This window comes from Culicoides brevitarsis, chromosome 1, assembly GCF_036172545.1.
Source record: "Culicoides brevitarsis isolate CSIRO-B50_1 chromosome 1, AGI_CSIRO_Cbre_v1, whole genome shotgun sequence".
Classification (NCBI taxonomy): Eukaryota; Metazoa; Arthropoda; class Insecta; order Diptera; family Ceratopogonidae; genus Culicoides; species Culicoides brevitarsis.
Window position 1 is genome coordinate 27324832 of NC_087085.1, and position 25575 is coordinate 27350406.

At 30.5% G+C, this 25575-nt stretch overlaps 1 protein-coding gene across 1 annotated transcript in view; it reads left to right on the plus strand.

Annotated features, from left to right (window-relative positions):
* LOC134827461 (uncharacterized) overlaps positions 1-25575 on the plus strand; it is a 49289-nt gene that overhangs the window by 18658 nt on the left and 5056 nt on the right. The window contains exons 2-11 of the mRNA XM_063840098.1: positions 2039-2597; positions 15176-15506; positions 15573-15696; positions 15758-16001; positions 16065-16225; positions 16288-16362; positions 19101-19213; positions 19472-19774; positions 20073-25444; positions 25514-25561. Coding sequence (XP_063696168.1) covers positions 2418-2597; positions 15176-15506; positions 15573-15696; positions 15758-16001; positions 16065-16225; positions 16288-16362; positions 19101-19213; positions 19472-19774; positions 20073-25444; positions 25514-25561 — 6951 coding nt within the window. The 5' untranslated portion in view covers positions 2039-2417. The remainder of the gene's footprint in view (positions 1-2038; positions 2598-15175; positions 15507-15572; positions 15697-15757; positions 16002-16064; positions 16226-16287; positions 16363-19100; positions 19214-19471; positions 19775-20072; positions 25445-25513; positions 25562-25575) is intronic.

Sequence of the window (25575 nt, forward strand, 5' to 3'; positions counted from 1 at the left end):
CCATTAAATATTCATATCATTAAATTGTTATTTTACAACCAATAAAGTGATCTATCGACGAAATTTGTTCCGTGCCATGACACCACCCTCTACTAGAAAGTACTTGTACAAAATAAACCGTTAAACATATTATTTGACTAATGATACATTATTAATTTAATTTCATTTCAAATGATCCATCAACGCAACAAACAAGCAGCACTTTCATGTGGCGCACTTTAAAATAAATTAAATTATTTTATAATGAAAAAACGGGGAAAAAATTATATTGAGATAGATGCGCGCGATGTTGATGATGATTAGCATCTATTTAATGCTAATTTATCTTTTTTTTTTGTTGTGATAAATTTTATTTTAATTGCAAACTAATGCATCATAATGTCATACCACGAACATTTGGTACATAATTTGTACGATATAAAAAAAATAAAAAAATTAATTTACATTTTATTTTTAGCGAATTTGCATTTTTGAGAAGAAAATGTGCAATTTCACGTTTTTGTCCGTAGTGAATTTTTTTTGTTAAATTAATTTTAAAATAAAAATATTTAAATTAAAATATTTATAAATAAATAAATTAATTAAATTAAAATAAATTAATTAATAATTTATAATTTAATTAATTTAAATTCTTACAATTTTTCTAGATTTTTTTTTTATATTTTAACATTGATTATCTTCACGAAAAATATTATTCACAAAATTATTTAAAGAAATAAATTTTTAAAATTTTTCAAAAATTACTTCTATGATTTCTTTTTTAAATAAACTCATAACTTAAAACGTTCTGAACTTAATTTTAAAATAAAATAGCATATCTCAAAAAACAACACAAATTTAATAAATAACAAAATTTTGCTCAAAAATTCTTTAAATTTTGACATCTTTTTTGAAAAAAAAAATATTTTAAAATTAAAAATTTAAAACAGAAAATGCGAAATCTTTATTTAAAAATTTTTATTAATTATTATTTATTTTAATTTTTTTAAATATTATTTTTATTTATTTTTTTTAAATTATTTTTCTAAATATTTTTTTAATTTTTTATTTAATTAATTTTTATTTAGTTAATTTTTATTTAATTAATTTCTTATTAATTATTTTTTTACTTGAATAAAAAAATTTATAAATGCACTCCAGTTTACCGCCTCGATAACTGATCACTACTATTTTTTTTTAAATTTTTCACTCTCTTGGCATGCATTACAAAAAATAAAAAAATACACGACGATAAAATCACATCAATATCAAATTGGCGTTTCAGATTCAATAAAAGGTTAATGGCTTTTTACTCGCAATTATTTATCAGTATTTTTTTTTTCGTATGAGGCACGAAAGATACAAATCGATAAATTAATTGAGTGGTGGTGTCTTTCTCCATGCCACACGAGTCAATCATATTGAAAAGGGGGTTGGATCGAAAGCACGCGAACATCGCGAACAATCTTTGATTTCATCTCGCAAAAAATGACAAACGTGGCGACGGAAATCTGAACGACTTGGCAGTAAACAAAGTTAAATTAGTTCTTTTTATGTTACACGTTATGTAAATAAAATCCTTTTTTTTTATTTCATTTTTGACGAGAAAAGGATCGAGATTTCCCTTGTCAACAGCGCGAGACGAAACATTTTATTTTTTGTAGTGAAATGTGTCATGAGCAAACATAAAATGTACTTCAATCATTGTTAACCTCAATCAAATGCGTGTGTGTGTTTGCTCGTGTTTCCGATAATCGTTTTTGTGTTTGGAAATGTATTTAATTGCGTACAAATCGAAACAAAGAAACGAAAAAAAATATTTACATCAAAGTTGAATTGACATGTGGATTGACACTTTATTACAATTACAATTTTTAAAGCAATTATGAGCGAAAAGTAATCACTTTTTTTTTTGACAAGAGTGCAATTAAGTTCAAAAAAATTGGATTTCATGCAATGTTTCCTTGGAAAAAAGTTTCAGTCGAGAAACAGAAGTTGGCGCCAACAACAATAAATGCAAAATAATTAAATTTCTTTTTTTTTCTTTCTTTCTTTTCAGATTTTCATGCAACGTCACTACTATATTTGTAGCTTTAAGTACATAAAGTAAGGAAAAAAAATATTTTAAACGAAAAGTAGATTTATCAACAATAAATTTCTAAAATAATTATTGCTTCTGTACTAAAATTTAATAACAACAAAAAATGTATTTGTACCTTCTATACACGTAGCGAAAAATGTTTATTAAACAAAAAAATCAAGATTAATGTTTTTAAAAGAATAAATTGTTGACTTGAGCAATCAAAAAAAAAATACAAATGTGAAAGAAATTACAAGAAAAAAATACGAACGAGTGCCAAATATAAGAAAAAAAATAAAAAAGAGTGAAAATTAAATTCCAATAAACCAGAAAGAGCATTTAAAAAGAAAATCTCAACATGTCGCTCGACTCAATGGGACCCGGAAGTGCGGGCGGAACACTCAAATCGAATCGCATGACACATTCCCTGTCGACGCCCTCCGGTGTCGATGGCTCTGCGGGTCACGCGCACGGCGGCAAAAAATTAGCAGTCCGTGTTCAGATGTTGGACGACAGCGTAACATTATTTCAAGTGCAGGTAAGAAAAAAAATTATTTTATTTATTTCCTCGAAAGTTTTTAAAGCCCGTCACGTTCGTCTGTTGAGTTTGTTGTGAATTTATGAAAAATTAAAAAAAAAAGTTTCAAATCCCAGATAAATGTGGAGAGTAAATGTAGAACAATTGTTTAACTTATCATGGCATCGGATTGAATGTATCATCATGGGATGAAGATTTAATACAGCAATGACCAGTTTAAGCCATAGAACAACAAAATGCACTCACTCTCTATCTCGACATCATTTCGTTCGCTCAGACACAAGTGCGATGGAAAAGTAATTTGACGAGATCAAAGTTGTTGTTGAGTTTGTTTTATTAAAAAAGTTTTTTTTTCGTTTGTAATTTTCTACATGTTTTTCAATTTATTATTTTTTTGTGGTTTCCTTTTGAGTTACAATTTAAATAAACGAAAATTGTAAAGAGAATGAGAAAAATATTTTTTTTCTTTCATAAAAAATTTCCTGCGATTTCAATGCGGAAATAATAAACATTTTTAGGAACACTTGTTAACAAAATTAAGCATAAAAAATAATAAAATTAGACGAAAAAATTTAAAAAGGGCGACAAATTAATATTAAATTTTGTAATATTTTTTTTTATTTATTTTTTTTTTAATTCTTGAATAATTTTTTTCAAATAAATTAAATCTAATTTTATCTAAATTACAAATGAATTTAATAATTTTTAATTAATTTATTAATTTATCTAAGCCGCTAAAAATATTTTTTTTTAATACAAAATGATAAAATTTAAAATTTTTTGGTATTTAATCAGTAATTTGTTGTTCTTAAGTTATCTACAATGAGATTTAAAATTGATCTCAAAGTATTTCAAGTTAAAAATTTAAACAAAAAATTCATAAAAAAACTGTCAAAAAATTTTAAAAATATTTTTAAAGAAGAAAAATTATGTTAAAATACAATTTTCAATACGAGAATTTTTACAAAATAATTTTTTTTTAATTTTTGAGTTTGTTGAAAAAATATAAAAATTGGTCTTTTTTTAAGCGATAATTTTTGATACAATTTTATCTTTTGCTAAGAAAAGTAAAATCCTTAATGAATGAAGCCATAAAAAAGTGACGTTTTTGTTTGAGTAATGACTTGCAAATAAAAACTTAAGAAAAAACAAGCTAAAATTCCGTGAAAAACTTTCACTTAAATACAGAAAAATAATTAATTACAGCAAAAAAAAAGTCAAAATAAACAAGAAAAATCTTTTTTTTTGCGTAAAATCGTAGTTTTTTCAAGAAACATCAAAAAATGCATCCTTGTTCCCAAAAACTGAAATCAATTTGCTACATTTGCGAAATGTTCACTCCCAAAGGGTCGCGCAAACGAATTACTGACAAAATCAAGAAATTATATTCGAAGACTTTCAATACGATGATGATCACTTTAGTTCCCGAAATTCCTTCGCCCAAAATTGTTTGCGAACCTTGTCATTTGGAATTGACAGAACCACTTTGTCAAATGATGTTCGGAAATTTACCTCTAACGCCCATGGCTTGGCGTGAGCCCGACGAAGATCACTCGAATTGCTATGCCTGTCTTTGTCCGTCATTTGAAAATCATTCAATGGAAACTCGAAAAGAAATTGATTACCCAAAATATCCTCAAACGAACTCCATTCCTCCGGGCACTCCTGAAGAAATCATCGATAACACTCAGGAATTGATTACTGAGGAAGAATTTCTCGGACTTGCTCAGAGATTGAAGTTGACGAGAAAAAAACGAAATTCCTGAAAGCTGTTTTTGCCAGAAAGGGTTGGCTTGACTTTGAATAAAGTTGATGTACAACGTGAACGACGCCCAAAAAAAGTGACGTTTTGCTTATCAAAAGTGATTTCGTTCTCTCGTGTCGTGACTTGCTAAAAATAAAGAAGAAATTTTAAATTAATTGACATGAAAGTAAGAAAAAATACTTAAAAATATCAAAAAAACTAAATTTAATTAATTATATACCCAAAACAGAGACCTCAAACTGAAATAAAGACGAAAAATTTGACAAATACTGATAATTCAACGCACGAGGTTATTCATCAAAGCATCATCTCCAGTATCCATTTTGTGTATTCGTTGTGTGAAAATATATTTCGCTTCTTTTTCCCAGAATCCAAGTCTAAAACTATTTCCTCGAGGAAAATTCCATCAGTAAAACCCCCTGAAATTTCAAAAATGTTTCCTTGTTCCAAAAAATTAAAATCCATCTGTTACATTTGTGCGATGTTCACTCCCAAAAAGGCCAGAATTACCATCACTCCCGAAATTAAATAAGCTTTTTCGAAGATATACAAAGGAAGTATGTACACACTAGTCAAAGAAAATCCTACGCCCAAGATTATTTGTGAACCTTGCTACTTGGGGTTATCAAACCCGGCTTGGCAAGTTTTATGTAAATTACCCGAATATCCGATGATCTGGGAATATCCGAAGAAAAATCACTCAAACTGCTATGCCTGCCTTTGTCCATCCTTCGTTAATCATACAATGGCAACCAGGGAGGACATCAAGTACCCAAAATATCCACAAACGAATTCCATTCCACCGGGAACTCCTAGAGAAATAATTGAAGAAAAGACGCCAAAGTTAATAAGCAAGAAAAAATTTGCCGAGGTGACTAAAAAACTGAAATTAGACGTGGATCAGGCAAAATTGTTAAAAGAAAGGTTTTCTGAACTTGGATTGTTAAAATTTGAAATTTAAATGTTTTTAGAAAAAAATGTTAGAAAAATGACTGTGAGTTAAAAAAAAATAATTTGATAATAAAACTCGTACTTACTCGTAAATTTAAGACTTTTTTTTTATTTTTTTAGAATATCTGAAAAAAAATTAAAATTTTGAATAAAATTTAATTTTTAATTAAACTTAAAAATTCATTTAAATAAAATTAATTTATTTATTTTTTTATTACCTAATTATAAAAATATTTAAAAATTTTTTAAATTAAATTTTAAAACGAAATCTCAGAATTATTTAATAAATTGCACAATTTAAAAAAATTGTTGAATCGAAAAAAAATCGAAGTAAAATCGAGTTTGCCTGTCGAATTTATTTTTGTAAAATTTTTTTCTCAAGGCAAAATTTTAATCTTACCAAAGAGATTAAATTTTGATCAAAAACAATGTAGCACAAATATATAAAACACCTCGATCAGCTGTGACATTTGATATTCTGTATGAACAAACCCAAGAAAAGTGACGTTTTGCCCGTTTAAAGTGACTTCGTTCTTTTGGTGGCTTGCAACTAAAAAAATAAAAAAGAGAAAATTAATAAAATTTTAATAAAAATAAAAAAACAGAAATTGATATTTGATTAAATTAAAGAGTCACTTGTATTAAAAACAAACAGCTAAATGTCGTTTAAGAACGAAAAACATTAAAAAATTGATGTATTTGTTCATAACCTCAAAAAAACTAAAGTTGCTCGTCTCCTCAGTTCCATCGTTAAAAATTCTCAAAAACCCAAAAATGACTCCTTGTTCCAACAAATTGAAGTCCATCTGCTACGTTTGTGCGATGTTCACTCCCAAAGAGGCCCGAGTCACCATCACTGACGAAATCATAGAAGCTTATTTGGAAACCTATAATGCCAACATGATAACCTTAAGTGATGACTTTCCGACACCGAAGATTATTTGCGAGCCATGCCATTTGGGATTAATGCAACCGATTGGACAAGGTTTGGGAGATTTACCTGAAAAACCGATGATCTGGAAAAATCCGAAGAAGGATCACTCGAATTGCTATGCTTGTCTTTGTCCATCGTTCGCCAATTACACAATGGCAACCAGAAAGGAAATTGCTTATCCGAAGTATCCCCAAACTAATTCCATCCCTCCTGGTACTCCCGAAGAAATTATTGTCCATGCTGCTCCAAAAAAGGTTGCCAAGCAGGATTTTACCGGTCTGGAAAAAAAACTTGAACTAGACGAGGAGCAAATTGAACTTATGAAAGCCAAATTCGCTGAATTTTGGAATTCTTGATTTTGAGTAAACGTGTTAAATGAACTTGAAAAATACATGAAAAATTAAAGAATTAAATTTGAAATTGTAATAAGGCCGCTCCAAATGAAAATCAAAAATAAAGTCCAAAATTTTTTAAAATAAAATAAAATAAAATAAAAATATAAAAAATAAAAAAACAATAAAAAAATAAAATAAAAAAAATTTTTGAAATACTTATTTTCATACAAAACAAAAATTGATTTTAGATCATTTTAAGTTAAAAATTGAAAAATTTAAATTTCATAAAAACTAACTTTCAAAAAAATTTTAAAAAAAATATTCAGTAATTTTATGAAAAATATTTTTAGAGAAGAAAATTCAAGTTATAATATGATTTTCAAAACAAAAATTTAAACAATTGAAAAATTTTTATAAATTTTTTTGAAAATGTTTTGAAAAAATATGAAAAAACACCAAAAAACGATCAATTTTGATGAAATTTTTAACTTTTTTTTTTATTTTGCCCCATTGGATTTTTTACTTTTTAAATGGGGCATCGGACTTTATTTTTGATTTTCATTTGGAGCAGCTTAATACTCAAAAAGTTCGTTTAAAATTTTTCACTTTTGGGCTTCTCGAAATTAACAAGATGAAATAAAAAATTAAAAAAAGAACGCAAAAGAAATTTCCAATCAAGAGTTCTTGGAAAAAAAAATTGAAGAAAATGAGAAATTTCCCTTAAAAATTACTTTTAACAGTTACAGCCTAATTTTAAGAAATTTTTTTTCACTTTTTTATGAGGAAAATATTTTGAAAATAACATTTTTATTAAAATTATTAAATTTTTGAAATAATAATAAAAAAATTTTATTCCACAAAATTATCATTTTGGTCAAAATTTGAAATTAATTTCCCTAGATTTTTGATTTTTTTAAAAATTTTTTTAGTCAAAATTTTTGAATTTAATTTAAAGTGGCGTTAATCTTAATAAAAAAAAACAAAAATCCGCACAAAATTCAAATAATTCGTCACACTTTTCATTTAATTCGCCACAAAACGTGCGCTTTGATCTCTCCTCTTCGAACAGTTTATCCGCGATAAAAAAAAATTAATAAAATAAATAATCTCCCTGTGCCGTACCGCTCCGCTTATTAACCCCGTTATAAAATATCAAGCAATTTACAACGAATTGGCTTAATTCGTAGGCGTGTGCCTCGCTTTTTGCCTCACATAAATATCTATTTATTCAGCTAATTCCCATATTTTACGAGTGTGAACTGCAATAAATTGATTCAGTGTGCATGCGTTAGGTCATGTTCGCTGCTTAGCTCTACTCCTACATCATCGCAGCAAGTCATAATTTTGCAAACGAACCACGAAAGTGCATCAAATCTAATTAAATGCAACTGACAAGTAATTTCAATGTCGGTTGACAAAAAATAAAAAAAAAAAGTTTCTTGCTGTAACGGTATTTATTTTGTCGACGTGCTATGAAAAGATTATTATTATTACTTTTGTTTCATTTTATGAAATTTTATTTCATATTTTATGTTATTAAACAGCGTTGATAGGCAAGTGGTAGAGAGAAAAAGTTTGCGCGTTGCATTTATAATAAAAACAAATAATAATAATAAGTTTCTTGCATAAAACACACGTCAAAGAACCTACTTTGTTACAATTCTACCGACAGTTAAACGACTTTCTTCGGCTTCTTCGTGGATCGTAAACAATAGCAAAACTTGTGTTGAAAAAGTTGTTGATGTTGTTGGTGCGCATATTTCGACGTCTTGCTCGTTCTCCTAATAAAATATTAATAAAATCTACACTAAAAATGTACACATGACGCGTGCTTTTTATTTAATCGTCAAGTCTTGAGTGCATTCCGTTGTAACTCTTATCTCCTCGCACAGTAGGTCAGAATAGAACTTTCGAGTCAAGAAAATAATTTCTATCAAAAAATCATAAAAAATTCAAAAATTTCATTTAAAAAAATAAAAATATACATAAAATAAATTTAAAAAAATCTGAAAATTCTAGAATTTTTACAGAAAAATATTCAAAAACTATTTTTAAAAATTAAATTTGAAATTTTTTTTTATTTAAATTTTAATTTAATCAATTTTTAATGAAATTAATTTTAATTAGGTAAATTATTTTTTTATTTTTATTGAATTTAATTTAATTTTTAATAATTAATTTTAATAATTAGTTAATTTTTCGTAAAAAATTAAAAAAAAAAAATATTAGCTTGGTTTAGAGTAATTGGAATAAATTTTAATTTTTTATCCCACCGTGCTCCACAAAGATCCCATAATCACGATGGGAGACCTTGAAATAGTGGAAGAAATTTCGCTTAAAGCTCAACAAACAAGCTTTTTTAATACAACACAATAAGAGTGCTTCAAGCTAAATTTTCGTTGAATAGAATTTTCTCCAAAGATAACAAAAAATGAGGTCACATAATTCATAATTTCACATAAAAAAAGGAGTGGTTAGGCAGAATTCCCTTGACAACAACTAACCTACTATACTGCTGCTTGTCGTCATCTTCGTCCAAAATAGCTGAGCAAATTTATTTATGAAAATTGCCGGACCACGTCTGGTTTTCTGTTGATGCTAACAAAAAATAAAATTGATTAATACAAACTATTTAAAGCAAAAAACAAACAAACAAACAACAGACCAGAGATTTATCAATTTATAGTAATAATAAATTTTTTTGAAGCAACTTTATTGCTCAATTAATAAAAAAAAGTGTCTGGTGTGGGCAACAGTATGTTGGTTAACCCGCAACCGATGCGATGATGTTTCATGATGCATGCTGTGGTTGGCTGGTTGATTGTTGCAAAATCCCAAAAACCGAAATTTCTGTTGATTCACTATCGGAAGTTCTGGAATGGAATGTTCCAATTTAAAAATTTACGTGTTTTTAATAGCATTCAGTCATAAAGGTTGATCAAAAAATTTTAAAAAATATTAAAAATGAACAAATTTTAAATTTTTAAATTAATTTTTACTATAATTGAGTTAAAAATTACGGTTAAAAGCGAAAATTTTGCATTTTTTTATATTTTACGTATAATTTTTTTGTCTTGTTTAAAAAAATTAAAAAAATTTCAGCTAAAAAATAGAAAATTATGAATTTAAAAAAAAAATTTCAATTCTTTACTTGCTTAGAGACAATTAAAAAACTTTAAATTTAATGCAGAATTTTTTAAATGGAAAAAATGTTTTTTTTTTTCGGAATTCAAATGAATTTCTTGAATTCAAATGATTCAAATGATGAAACCTAAAATGGGTAAAAATTGAAAAATAATTTTTTGAAAAAATCAAGTTTTTATTAAAAAATTAATTTAATAAATTAAAAAAATAAATTAAATTAATAATTAAATAAATAATTTAAATTAATTAATAAATTTTGGTTCTAATCAAGTTAAAATTGCCTAAACTGTCACCATGGTTCGCTAAAAAAATTTTTTAAAAATTATTCAAATATTGATTGATTTAATATTTGACCCTTTTATTGCACTAAAATCCATTAATTTCTTCAGATATGTTTCAAAAAAAAATGCCAAAGAATAATTCCATTAAGCAAAAAAGCAACATATTTTTAGATATTTTTTACGTTCACATGCTGTCAATATGTTCTTTTATTACATATTCACAAAACACATCGCGGATGACTTAATGCTCCGTGACAGTTGGCATCACTTTTATGTTCAATATTATTCCCCGTCATCATAAAAAATACATCCGAATATTCGTTGGTTGGTTAAAGGTGCTCCCGCATTAAGTTTCGTTTGCTTTTTTTGACATTTATTGTTTTTTCTCTCTCTCGCATCGCTACCAAAAGCCATCTCTTAAGCTATCCAAATATTATGATAGTCGCGTCTGGTGTCGTCTACGAGAATCCATAAAACGGGTAATGGATGACTTTTGAATTCATTTTTAATGAAAAGTGATCTTGAATTGGCTTTCGGTGGCACAGGCATAATCTCTCATTGAAACTGACAGCTGCTTTAATTGATTTATTCGAGAGTGTAGTGCTTTGCAGATTAATTAAATTGTGACAATTTTGTAGTGTCACGAGTGAAATTGACAAAGACAGGAACACTGTTTGTTTGGCAAGCGATCAAAGACCGGCTTGAACATCCGAGCAAACAAGAAGAGGCGACAATTCGCCCACTGCAACTTGCAAGCACTTAAAACGTGTGTGTTTTTTCTGAAAAAAAATAAGAAGAAAAAAGAGTACTTGAGTAATTTATTATTTAAAAAAAAAATTGTATAAAACAAGAGACGACGACACTTTATCGAACATTAAATATTAATCACGTTTTCTAATCGTTATAAGTGCCTTTTGTTTGTTTGTCGCATCTAGTCACGTTCTGGTCTAGCTCTAAAAATTTACGTAAAGAAAAATTTTGCTCCTCGTCCTCCGTTCTCAAAAGTGAGATTATGTGTGTCGAGCAGATTAAAATGGAATAAAATAAAGTAGAAAACAGTAAAACTTGTCTACCCACGCAACGCAAAGAGCAATGCATTAATTTCATCGTTGTTCGTTGTTCAAAAGTGGCTTCATCGTAAAAATTGTGTGTATTGTGTCATGTCAATTTTCTTACCGGTTTTAATTTATGTGTGGTACCTATTTTGAACGTGCCTCGTTCATTTGCACGTCTTTCGTTTGATGCCGGCGTCTTCGTCTTCGACGGTGATGAAGTTCCAGACAGGGTTGAAAAAACTTTTCTGTAAAAAAAAATTATTAGTAATTTATTCAAAGTCTTAATTTTATTAAGTCAAAAAATTTTTTTTTTTCAATGAAATTAATATTTTTCAATAAAATTCTTTTTTTTTTTCATTAAATAAAATTTTCAATAAATTAAAAAAAATTTTTTTCAAAAAGTTTGTCTAAAGAACGACATACTAAACCGCATTTTTTGCATATTATTTTTTATTTTTTAAAATACTCCTACATTGAATTTTCGAAATTTAAAATTTCATAGTTTCAAACCCCTTTAAAATTTCACAAAAAAAAACTCCTCAAATTTATTTCAATTTTTGAACCCCTAATTTTTTTCGAAATTTTTTATTTCACATTTTCATGAAAATTTCAATTTTCAACACTTTTTGAAATTTCACAATTCCATTTACACCTCACAAAATTTTTGAAACCTTCAGGGTCCTTAAAAAACTAAGAATTACAAAAAAAAAAATTTTGATTTTTTAACAGGTTTTTTTTGACACACACACGTTGTTTGTTGCGTTTGTGTGACAAGTTTCGAGTTTAAAATGGGGCATTTTTTCTTCGAAATGCGGTAAAAAACGAATTTTTTGCCTAAATTTATTATTTAATTTTTTTTTCTGATTTGCTTAGACTAATTTTTTATTTAAAATTAAAATTTTAATTAATTTTATTTTAGTTTTTTTTAAGAAATTAATTTTAAAAAATTATTTTTTTATTTTTAGGATAAAAAATTTTAGAGTTTTTCTCAAAATTGTAAAGAATAAAAAATTTACTTTTGATTTAAACTTAAGTTTTAAGTCAAGTTTTTAAGTTTAATTACTCAAGATTTTAAAATTTTGCTTTAGAATAATTCAAAAGCAGTTGAATTATAAAACACTTGTATTTTAATATTAAAAAAAACAATTATTTAACTAAATATTTTAAATTAATTTTTCAAAAAATAAAAAAAATTTCCAAAAAAATTTTTTTTTTAATTTAATTTTTAATTTTAAAATTAACTGACTGAGCTTTAGTCAAAAGTTCTCAAAATAAATTTAATGGATTTTACTTAAAATTAAGTCAACCTCTTTTTCCTTTTTTTCTTTTAAATTTTTAAATAAGTTGCATTAAGTCAAAAATATTTAGTAAAAGTAAATTTTTTTTCAACCCTAACATTTTAAGATTTTGATTTTTATGTAAAATTTATTACCATTCCACAAGTTTTTCATGTTTCATGTCACTTGACCTTTAAAATGCTTCTGGATTCGATCTAATTTGCACCGTCGACGTCTGTTTCCACTCAAATTCCTCAAATTATTGCCTTTTTGCTGCACATTCGCTTGCATATCGGCACAAAAATCAATAAACCTATTTCGTTTCAACGAGCAGAACAGCAAAAAAATTGGTGTGAATTCCGATCAAATATGCAGAACATCATCGTCTGGCATTCCAAAAAGCGATAAACAATGCAGAGAAAAAAATATTTGATAGCACAATAGTAACATTTATTTTTTTTTTCTCAAAAGTGCAATAAAATATCGCGCACGTTGCTTTTTTTTCGAGAGAGTGTGTGACCTAATTGAAAATTCATGCAGTTGCTACTTTTTTTTGACACGAGCAAAAGTTTTGCTTTGCGGTTTGTTGCGTTTGTGTGACATTTCGAGCAAAAAGTTTGTCATCCACTTTTTATTGCATGAAAGTGCAGAAAGGCAATCGATAAAACTTTCTCACATACATATCGGTAATAAATATGTGGAATAATGTTAAATAAGCCATAAAACACACAAACATCCTTAAATCCTCTCTAATCTCATAAATAAGAAGGGGATCATGCTGCTTTTTTAAACAAGTTATAAGTCTCGTACATTTTACAAGAGTTACAACTTGAGGGTGGTTTTTTCTAATATTTAACTAAGAAAAACTTGCGTTCGCAAACAAAACAAGGCTACAACCAAGACAAAGCTTTCCAATGGGAATTCATTCAAGAAAACGTTGAATTTCGATTTTTTTTCCTTTTTTACTCCCACAACGGAATGAAGTGTGGGACACGCGTGGCTCTTGCAAGATACAAAATCAAAACAAGAAAGAGAATCGGAGAGAAAAGACATTAATAAATAAATAAACATCTGAGACCGTTGTTGTCGTCATCGTTGTCGGGTGACACAAAAAGATACACGAGACCGATAAAAACAGCAAAAACGAAACAAAACTCATTTATTTTGGGGTTTTAGGTCAAAATTGAGCTTGATTGTCTTGACAAGTCCGAAGATTTTTTTATTCGATGCGCTGATAAAGTTCTTAAAATTATTTTTGTTGAAGAATTTTGGGTTATCAAAGCGTATTTTGATCATTTTTTTTAAAAGAAATAATTTTTTGTTTAAAAAATGAAATAAAAATTCAATCATTAATTTAAATTTAATAAATAAAATTTATAAATAAATTTAAATTAATTTAAATCAATAAAATTAAATAAAAAAATAAATTAATTTAGTTAATTTTTTATTTAATTGAATTAATTTAAATTAATTATTTTATTAATGATTAATTATAATTATTATAATTAAAATAATTTAAATCAAATTAATTAATTATTTTTTTTTATTAATGATTAATTATAATTTAATTATTTAAATTTTATTTATCATTATTTAATAATTAAAATAATTTAATTTAAATTAATTAAAACTAATTATTTATTTTTGGGCGCTCTAAAAAAATAATAAATAAAATTTAGTTGACTTTTAATACATTTTTTTTTTTTTGTTATTTTTAGTTAATTTAAAACTTTTGACTACTTTAAATAATTTTAATAATTTTTTTTATTTTATATTTTTCATTTACTTGGACAATTTAAAAAAAAATTAAATTAAATTTTAAAAATGTAAAAAATAAATATATTTACCATTTACTGTCCTAAAACGAAATAAAAAAAATTAAATTAAATTTTAAAAATGTAAAAAATAAAAATTGTAAAATTATTGTAATTAATAATAAAAATTGTCCAAATAAAATTAATCAAAAATCGATAGAAAATTAAAAAAAATGTAAAATAAAAAAATTGAATAACTCATGATTTAATAAAGTTTTTAAATTTTAAGCCAAAAATAACTAATCATGGTACAAAAATGCTTCAAAATGTTTTTATTATTTTTTTTCAGATTTCTTTTCTAAACTCTTAATTTTTTTCAAAGCACTCATTAGTAAATATTTCACTTTTTATGCCAAATAATTTCAAAAATGGTCACTGACTGACACCAAAAACCATCCAATCCCACATTTTTATCACAAATATTCTCAGTTGACATAAAAAAATAAACCACAGCATCAATTTTTTTGGCAACAATTATATTTATTTTATAAAAAAAAAGTTCTTTAATGGCAGCTTAATGTAGCGAAACTCGCAAATATGAGTCCAATTCTTTTTCCATTTGCAGTTCATGATCCCAAAAAGTGCTCACCATATATTTTATTCACGCAACAAACATTTTTAAAACTGGAACAAGAAATAAAAAATAATTTTTTTCTATATTTTATTGCAGTATCATATCCTACTTTTTACTCGCTATTGCAACCCAATTCCTTTATTTAGTATTTTTTGGCACATTTGGAGAGTTGCATAATCCAAGCCACATACAATGCAAATATTCTAGTATGATATAATAAAATAATTGAATGGAATAAAGGTCTTTCAACCCTTTTTGCGGTGTGTGTGTGTGTGTTTGGAATTGTCACGATGCTGTCCGGTCAGTTGTTTCGCATTATTATTTTATAAATTTACGGGCGATAAACACTCTCGATGCAAGGGTCGTTCACGAGGGAGATATTTTTTGAGATAAATTTGTAATTTTTCCATTAATTTAATTATTTTTTTTTTTCGTTTTTTTTTTTCAGGCAAAAGCATTGGGCAAAGTCCTTTTCGAACAAGTGTGTCGTCAATTAAACCTTTTGGAGGCCGATTATTTCGGTTTGGAGTACCAAGATGGGCCCACAGGTACCAAATACTGGCTTGACCTGGAAAAACCCATCAATCGACAGGTCGGCTTAACGCTCATCGATCCCATGGTGCGTTTTTGTGTCAAATTTTACACGCCCGATCCGGGCCAACTCGAGGAGGAGTACACGCGATACCTGTTTTGCTTGCAAATTAAACGTGATCTGGCGACTGGTAGTTTACAGTGCAACGACAACACAGCCGCACTAATGGCCAGCTACGTGGTACAAGGTAAAATTTAATTAATTTTAATTAGTCCGATGTTGGGGTTGCACATTTATAATTTATTTCGTACAGCATCATGTGGCGATTATGCACCAGAAGATTATCCCGACCACACATATTTATCATCACATCGATTTATGCCGAACCAGGATGCGGCAATGCAAAAGAAAATTATGGAGTGTCACAAGAAACACATGTAAGATTGACGATTTTCTCACGTTTCAAGTAATTTTTGACACTTTTTTCCTTTGAAATAGTGGCCAATCACCTGCGGAAGCTGATCTTAATTTGCTCGAAACAGCACGACGTTGCGAGTTGTACGGAATCAAAATGCATCCAGCCAAAGATCACGAGGGAGTTCCATTAAATTTGTCCGTGGCACACATGGGCATCGCCGTTTTCCAAGGAATCACACGCATCAACACCTTTTCGTGGGCCAAAATCCGCAAGTTGTCGTTCAAGCGGAAAAAGTTTCTCATCAAATTACATCCAGAGGGATTTGTGAGTTTTTTTTTATCTGCAACGAAAATTTACGACTTCACATAAAAAAAAAATTTTTTGCAGGGCTATTACAAAGACACCGTCGAATTTTTCTTCGAGGGACGTAACGAGTGCAAAAATTTCTGGAAAAAATGCGTGGAGAATCATGGATTTTTCCGATGTAGTCAAGTGCAGAGCTTGCCAAGGAGAAAAACACGCGTTTTGTCACGTGGCAGCTCCTTTAGGTAATTTTCCCTCATATTTTGTCTTTAAAAGTCACTCACACCCCGCGTTTATCGTTTCACAGGTACAGCGGCAAGACACAAAAGCAAATAATTGAATTTGTGCGAGACAATTACGTGAAACGACAAACATTTCAAAGGTAAGACTTCCATTAAATGTTTTCGGTGTCTTTTTAGTTTTATGATTTTTTTTTTAATTGAATTGAATTAATTAAAAAAAAATGTGAAAAGAAGGACTTTTTCCCCTCTTTCTATCTCGCTGATTTATGATAAAAATGCAACTCAAGAGTCACAATTTGTGTGTTATTTGTGATAGTTTTCCTTTTTTACTCGCTCGCTCTTAGTCTCTCTTCCTCTTTGTTAAAACTCGTTTAATCCAATTAGTATAGAAAAGTGTTCTCTTTTAATTTTTCCTTCCTTTTGTGTGTGTCTATAGCAATAAATAAATAATAAAATAGAGGAAAATAAAATTAAGGCTGATACAAGTGTTTTACGAAAATTATAACTGAACTAATTTTATTTAAAAAAATTCTAGATTTTTCTTTTTTACATGATCTAATAAAAAAAATAAAATTTTCTTCAAAAAGGTACAAGTACATTTTTTCTAATTAAAATTTTTTTTAAAATTAAATTAAAAAATTTAAAAAATTTTATTAAAAATTTAAATTAAAAAAATAAATAAATATTCAGAAAATCATTCCAAAATGGGAAAATTGATCAAATAATTCATTTTAATTTTTCAAATAATTTTTAAATTTAATCTTGAATAAAATTAATTTTAAATAAAAAAAAATTAAAAGAAACTTGAAATTATTGGAATAATATAAAAATAAATAACAAAAAAAAAAATAAAAAAAAATATTGTTTAAAAATGTCACCTTAGAACCGCTTAAAAAACATTTTTGACTGCGAAAAAAGTCATTCGTACCCTTTTTAAGACCTTTTTAAAAGTTAAGCTCCAGTTGTTATGTCAACACAATAATTTTCTGAAAAGTAAATACTCTACAGATTAAAATTTATGAACTTTTCGCACTTTTCTTAACTTTTCATCTCTGAATTAAAGACAAATTATGTTATGAAACACCAAAATTTCTTGTGTCAGCCTAAAATTAAACAAATTAGAGAGAATGTCATTTTTTCCAAGCAAAAAATAACCTACATTGTATAGACAAATGACTGTTAAATCCGCTTTTTGTATCAATTGTTCTTTCATCATCGTTATATTTTATCATACGTCATTTATTTCTTTGTATTCTTTATCATTTTTTTTATTTATTTTCCTTATTCAATAAACATTTTCGATATCCCATTAATTAATTTACCATCAGGACATATTTTTTATGTCCTTCGTTCGCGGCAATTTCGAGAAGACGACGACGTTCATTAAATGCCATAAGTTTCCTTAATTGAATTGCCTCATAAATTTTTTTTCGGGACGTGCTCCAGCTTAAATTACTTTTAAAATGTCACTTGTCTGTCGTATCATTTTCCATGTTATTTTAGTAAATATCATCATGAAATCATAATTTCACTTCATCATTTAATTTTTTGATAAAAATAAAAATTTTGTTTCAAAAGTCAATGTGCTTTATTACTATTTTCGCTTTGCCAACTTTTTATTGATGTTGAAAACTTTAAAAAAATAGAAGTTTGTTAATTTTTTTTGTCTGAAACTTTTTTTTCGATGTTAGTTTTTGTTTCACTTAAAAAAAATATTTTTTAATAATAATTTTTTTTGAATTTAAGTTTAAACATGCAATTAATTGGAAGAACAGTGAAAATCATATCAATTGGCTTTAAATCATTAATTATTCCTGTATATTTAATTCAACTGCTTTTCTATGATTTTTTCCTATATTTTTATTCAATCTTTTTCGTCAATTATATTTTTTTTTTCAAAATCAAAAAGGAAAATTTAAAAAATGCAATTACGACGAAACTGAGATATTTTGCAAATGAAAAGAGAAGAGGATACAAAAAAAATCAATAAATTATAAATAAATGAATGTTAGTAAAAAATGATCTGTTAGAGATCATGTTTGGTCGTTCGTTCGTGCTCTGTTTTCTAACAACTAGGACTTGCAGCTTTCAATTTAAATAATTTTTCCTCATTTTTTTCAAAATAAAATCAATCGCATCATCAAGGATAGATTTTTCGTCTCTTATCATCATCTCCACTTCACGCTCATTATGAAGAAAAAAAAAGATTTAGTACTCTCGCTCGCTCGCAATTTATTCATTCATTATGTATTCAAAATTATTCATCTATATATTTTTATTCTATATTTATTCTCTGTGTGTGTGTATTGCAAGTGATAAGTTGTCCTTGTTATAGTCTTAGCACACAGAATGCCATGCCGTCGTGCACGCTTCACTTCACATCTCTCTTTTTTGTTCTCTCATGTGTGCATGGCTTTCAAGATCGATTGTGGTCTCTTGAGGGTCATGCACTCCCGTTCATCACTTCTTCTTCTTCTCTTCATGTGTTTGGAAGTATTTTTACTTTGATTTGTTATTTTTGCACATTTGCACTTTTTTCATTACTAACGTAATTTGTTATTTTGAATTAATAATAAATACATTTAAATTTAAACACAACTAAATGTGGAAACTTTTATAATTTATAGTTTTGTGATATGTCTTGCATTTTTAATGATTGATTGATGAATTAACTATTTTAGAAAACAAACATTCAATTTCTTGCCAATTTTGTACATAAATAACAATAAAATGATACAAGTCTTGTTGAATGTTGTTGCTCACTAACTTTCTCGTTCCTTCGACTTGTTAAAGCCTGACAAAGCATAGAAAAAAAAATTAAACAAAAAAAAATAGAAAATGGAAAAAAATCCTCTTGTCTTTTCTATTTTTGTAACAGGTCTCAGTCTTTCCGTCAGGGTCCTCTGCATTCAAGTAACCGAAGTCAATCACAAAATTCATGTAATGTGAATACAAGCATCTCAGCTCATCCTCTACTTCCAATTGATGCTGGTTTGTATTATTAATTTTTTTATTTATTTTATTCTTTTTATGATTTTTTATTATTTTTAAGTTCAGTGTAAAATTCTAAATATTTTTGAGTAATTTGAGACACTAAGAAGTAGTTGATTGTGTTATAGTAGCTCTATATTTTCCGTGTTTACACAATCAATCACCTCAAAAATTTTTTGCATGTACCTTTTTCCCCCAAAAAACAAACCCCGTGCTTTATTCGTTGTTTTCGTTACATAATTTCCTTTTGTTCAATAGTGGATTGGGACCGTCGCGATCAGAGAGTCGACTCGAAGACCCCTTCTCAGATGAGGAGAACGGAAGCGGATACGATGGATCGCCAACGCACCAATCCTACAGGCCACACTCGCTCTCAGGTTACATCAGCCCAGGTGGAGACCTATCAGATGAAGACATTTGCGGCGGAATCTCAACCTCGAGCGGCCCCCCGGGATTTGACTACATCTCCGGCAGTAACGGGAGTCAACCATCAACACCGCACCAGCAACAATGCGCACGAAGTAGATCCGGCTCGTGTGCATCCAGACGTTCACAATATCGGTAAGTGTCAATTTTTGTTGTTTACCTTTTGCATTATCACGATCACACACAACAACTAGATCACTTTTGATTATGGTTATTATTTTTAAGAAGCGACATGAAAAGAACTCACAAGTTTTAAGTTAAGATGTTAATTTTAAGTTACACGACAACGACGACTTTTATGATTTGGATGGAAAATTTTACTTGATTTGTTTGAGTTTTTAATGTACACACATGAAAGAACACTTTTGTAAAGAAAAATGCACAATATTGCAACTTTTTTCACTTTTGCACCCACGCGCGATGTACACAAAAGGCCGGACCAACCACCACAGCTATGCCAATTTGTCTCCCAAATGCATTCGTCCCAACAAGTACTCCCAAGTTACGGCGGATTCACACCTACCGGCGGATCACAGCAGTTCTATGGCGGAGACAATATCCTCCATGGAGAGTGCTTTGGACACCCAGTCGGTCCATTCCCAGTCCCAGCCGGCACAGAGAGATCATCAGGGTCATACAATAGCCCCTTATAGCAGCACGAATGCTTATTCGATGTGTAAGTCTGTCAGCACGGAGACAGATCTATCGGATGAGCAGGGCGACGCAATTATCTATACCGACATTAATGATTTATACCGCAAATCTAGCACAAGCACGCAAAACGATAACGAACCAATAATTCAGACAGACACTAATATAAGTATCAATAATGACATTTACGCGACAATTAATCGTAAGACTAAAACAAGTAACAAAAATACGCCGCAAAAAGTTGTTGAGCGTGTCAGTTACGCCAACATCAAATACGGCAGCAACGATTTTATTAACGATGCATACGGTTTGTACAATAATTACGCGACACAAAGTCTCGCTAATGATCGTCAGAACAACTTTTCTGAAACGTCTGACTATTACAGCCAAAAATCCCATGCGAATCGCATTTCCGAGAATTATGTCATTTATTCCAACACAAATGGCAATCGGTCTCACCGTAGTACGCATTCGCTTCCGCGCAACTCGGAAATGTCGGGCGTTGAGTCTCTCGACTCGTACGACAGTCATTACACAACGCATCATTCTTTGAGCAATATTAAAACAACCGCCGCTCTTGGACAACCCACTCTGAAACCCATCGATATCTCATCTACTTCCCCATATCACAAAAAGTCCTCGGAACGTCTTGAATACGAACTTTCAAACGCTAACATTTACTCCACTGTTTCTCCTTACAAGACTTCTGAATATCGCAAAGAAAGTTGGGAGCGCAGTACTTCTTGCAAGAATTTGTATGACCCACGAATGGATTTCTCACTTCTTGAACGTGAATTCTTGACTTCTGAAAGAATTGATTCGCCAGTTACGCGTTTTAATGACACACCACGATCGATGTACGTTACGCGAAACAATTCCATTGATGTTAGTCAAGAATTCTTTTTGGAAGATGCGAAAATTTATTCGTCAAGTTATCCGGGAACGACATACCGAACAATTAAACACACGCGACAACCGGGACAGAATTACGACTTTACTGGATCGCAGGACGATATTTCACATGACAGTTATGAGTTACTTGAAAAATCGGATGATGATTTGTATGCCCGTATCAAAGCAAATCACCCGAATTTGCATACGAGATCATGTTCTCTTGATTCGGGTAACTACATTCCGACAGACGATGAGAGTGATCCAGAATATAAGCGTCAGTCAAAGTCCGAAGCCGACATTATGGATGACGAGATATTTTTGCTTGAAGATCCTTGTTTCTTGCCAAAAGAGAAGCTTTGCATAAAATCTGATGGTAATTTTTACAAGAAAATCAAGGAGCAAATGGGTTCACGTGCCTCCAGTCAAGGCAGTGAATTCAGCGACTTGAAACACTCGAAGAGTAGTGATTCAAGCAAAAAATCCAAGGATAGTGTCTATCATACGGACAGCAAAAAGTCTCGCGAATCACGAGAAACTCTAAAGTCTAAGTCGGGTTCTGCTTATAATTCACGTGAAACATCTCCTGGATCCAAAGACTCATTCGGTGAAACTATGCTGACAAAAAACTACGAAATGCCGGCAACGACCGGCAAACTCTTGAAAGGATTAAAGAATAAGCTCGACGGAAGTTCACGTAATTCAAGTCAAGACTCGAAAAGTGACTTTTTCGATCCCGTTCCTCCAATTGAAACGGAGTCCTTTGACGCAGACGATCACGAGTTTGAACCGCGATATGCTCAACCGCGTTTTAAATCACACGATAGTTTGATTCAAGAAGCAAAAGACTCGGACACGGGATTTTATGACTCTGACGCTAAACATTCCTCGACTTTTCCAAGCAATAATAAGCCACACAAGACTTCACACGTACATTCGATAAGTTTACAAAATGTCGAGGTTGAAAGGAATTTTCGTAGTTTTTCGTTCCGATCTCCAGACTCTGCACCTCCAATCAAACCCCGACCGATTGATGTGCAAGGTCCAAAAACGACGCACATTTGGCCCGAAGAAATTGAAGGAATGACAACAGAAGTGAGTGTTTCTGCAATGGAGCGTGCTCGCATCTTCCGCAAGCGATCAGATTCTGAAAATATTTTCAGTTTTGATAAAGACAAAATTGAGTCACTTACCGGAAGTATGGAGTCCCCTGGTGGACAAACAATTCCTGAAAAGAAGAGTCCCGAATATCCTTTAACGCCTGAATTGTTGTCTGAATTTGATAAGCAAATAATCGAATCACCGCATACGCTCGTACGAAAATCAAAAAAAGAGGAATTGATGGCAAAAACTCACTTTGAGGAATACAATCCAAAACTTGTAATTGAGGCAGGATCGCAAATTGGTGGTCCGTTGACGTACAATCATGTCACAGTTGAACGCACCAAAAGTGATCCAAATTCTCTTGCAAATCGTCCTCGTTTGAGTGCGAATTCTCGCCGGCACACGCTTATGCATCAAAAATCCATTGACTTAACGCCAGCTGACTCAAGCGAAGAAGAGTATCTTTACCGACAAATTCCAAGTGCACCGCCTGTTTGTCGCACGCATGGAAGTATCTTTGAAATGCCAACACATTGCTTCGATTTACCACCAATTCCAACACTTGATCTGCCACAAAGTGGCTTTGAGATGCCAAAGAGTTTCTTCAAAGATCACGACAAAAAGAATTTGAAAAACTTGAAAGATGACATTCCGTATGTTTTGCACAAACGACACATAATGAACGGAACTGCTCCATCTCCGTGTGCAACAAATAATGTCCATCGCTTTCCAAAACCGAAAAGCCCACGTTCTCCGAAGTCACCAAAATCTCCAAAATCCCCGAAAAAGACAGAAGCTGAATATGACTTGGAAGCTGACACTGGTCCTGGATTCTTGTTCACGCAAAATATAGATTTATCCAAAGTCGATCCAGTGACTCTTGAAATCGATAAGACAGTTACATTACCCGTTTTATCATCAAGTCCTAAACGTGATATCACTAAGAAAATGGATGCAATAACAATGGAGGCTCTCAGTAACAAGTTAAGCCAAATAGAAAGTGATTCTGCCACGAGTTCCAAAACAGATAGCATACAACGACAGAAACTTGAGCCAAAACCAGTTGAGTTACCGTTCCAAATTGATCCAAAATTACTGAAAAAAGACATTCCCCAGATTTCGAAAAGACAAGTAGTTAAACCCAAAGGCGTTATTCCAAAAGGTCAAGGAAAAGGTCCCACTATTAAAATCAAAGGTAAAGGCAAAACTCGCATTACGTCATTCTCTTCAGACGATGAAAGTATCGACTCTGATGATGTTTTTGGTGCAGCAGAAGCTGTTCCGCAGAAACTCGAGTTCTCGCCGCCACAATCTCGTAAAGATATTGAGCCAATCTTACGACATGAGCACAATCGAATGACACAATGGGCACGAAATACAATGCAAACAATGAGTTCCACAGAAGTTGAAGGCTCTCCTCCAACCACAAGAAGACTTGCAGATTTTGAGTCACGTTATCATCCTAAACTGGAATCGCATCACAATAGCACCGAGTTGAGACGTATTTCAGAACGGTCTATTTCGATTCCTAGTTCTGAAGAAGATAACTTGCAACGAGTGGCGGAAGAATCCACGCATACCTACCACATGACAGAAAATATTCCATCGCCAATCATCGAAGGAAACGAGTTCTTTAGAACGGATGATGATGAAACTTATGAGACTTGCTTCGAAAAGAGTCGTGGATCTGATGCTGATTTAACGTATGTTATGAAACCTGTGAAGAAAAAGGAAACAGATATCTTTAAGAACGAATCAAAAGCTGTGCGTGCCAAGATGATAGAAGAAATGATCGATTCTTCGATTGTCAAACGGTCGAAAAATCACGCACCTATATTGTTTGCTCATGCGAGACTTAATTTATCCGAGGGGTCTGCCTTTGCTTCGTTACAACGGCAAAAAGCAACACAAGAATCTCCAACAGCTGGACGAAGAGCAAAAAGTCTTGATACGCCCGTGATTTCGTTAAGAACACTCCCACCAATGGATGCTTTCTCGTCTAAAGATGACACTGTTGGTTTTGAAGAAGAGGGCGATATTTTAGAAGAGAAACCAATTTATCGCGAGACAACCATTCAAGAAGAAGATCAAGCCGACAGTATTCATTCATGTGTAGATGCAATTGCATCGTCGGAAGGAAACGCTTCTCCATCTCTTCGTGCAATGACAAATATCGAGAACGTCACAATCGAAAACGAAGAGCTTGAGTTATTGGACAAGTTGAAATACATTCAGAAAATCACTTTGCAAGGAGTTAAAATCAAAGAGAAGCGCAAGTCTAAAACAAAATTAAAGAGCGGTGATCAACTGATTCTTGATATTCCGAAATACAAGTTTGAGCCATTTAGTTCAGGCAACAGTTCACGGCGCACTTCGCCTGCAATGTCTCGTGCTAGCAGTGTTGAAAGTACAAAAGGACGAGCAAAGTCGTGTGATCGTAAATCTACTTCGAACAAAACTTCACCAGCAAAGAATTCAAAATTCATTAAGACGCAAAAATCTCTACCGTCGGATTCTAAACCAACAAGTCCAAAAGAAAAATTATTAAGTCCCAAACGTGGCAAAGAAAAATCAAAATCTCTTGAACGAATGGAATTACGAAAATCTACAAGTCGCGAGCGTAGATCAACTGAAGAAGATGAAGAAGAGAAAGCACGACGTAAAGAGCGTCAGCAAAAATTGTACGAAACAGCAATTAAACAAACAATTAATATGTTGAGTCCTGTCAAAGACCAACTTCCACCTTTCCCAATTGTAGAAGACAAAATTTCTGTGAAAAAGGATGGCGATAAAATCATAATCGATACCGATTTGCGAAACAAACCAGAAAACCAAGTATTCATAGCAAAAGCTCCTCGAAAGTTGGAATGCGCATTAGCGAAAGTAAGTCGCAGTTTCGAGGATAGCAAATCAATTGAAAAAATCGATAAAGCAAATCGTAGTTTTGAGGATCGTGAACGCAGTTTTGATGAACAAAGTCGTCTTGAAAAGGCAGATGACGCAAAATCTCCCAAGAAAATGACAAAGAGTCAGGAATTGAAACAAAAAATTGAAGGAACTGTTGTGCATAAGAAAATTGATGGAAAATCTAAGAGTCTTGAAAAGAAGAACGAACCACAATTTCTTGACATTGAATATAAAACACGAAGTCTTGATTCAGCTAATGTAGAGCATGAGGAAGAAATCGACGACATCCCATATCAACCAACGCCAACATCAACTAAGAAGGAACGTCAATCAACTGATTCTGAAAGTAGGTCATCTGAGGAGAAAACAGTTTATAAAGTCGG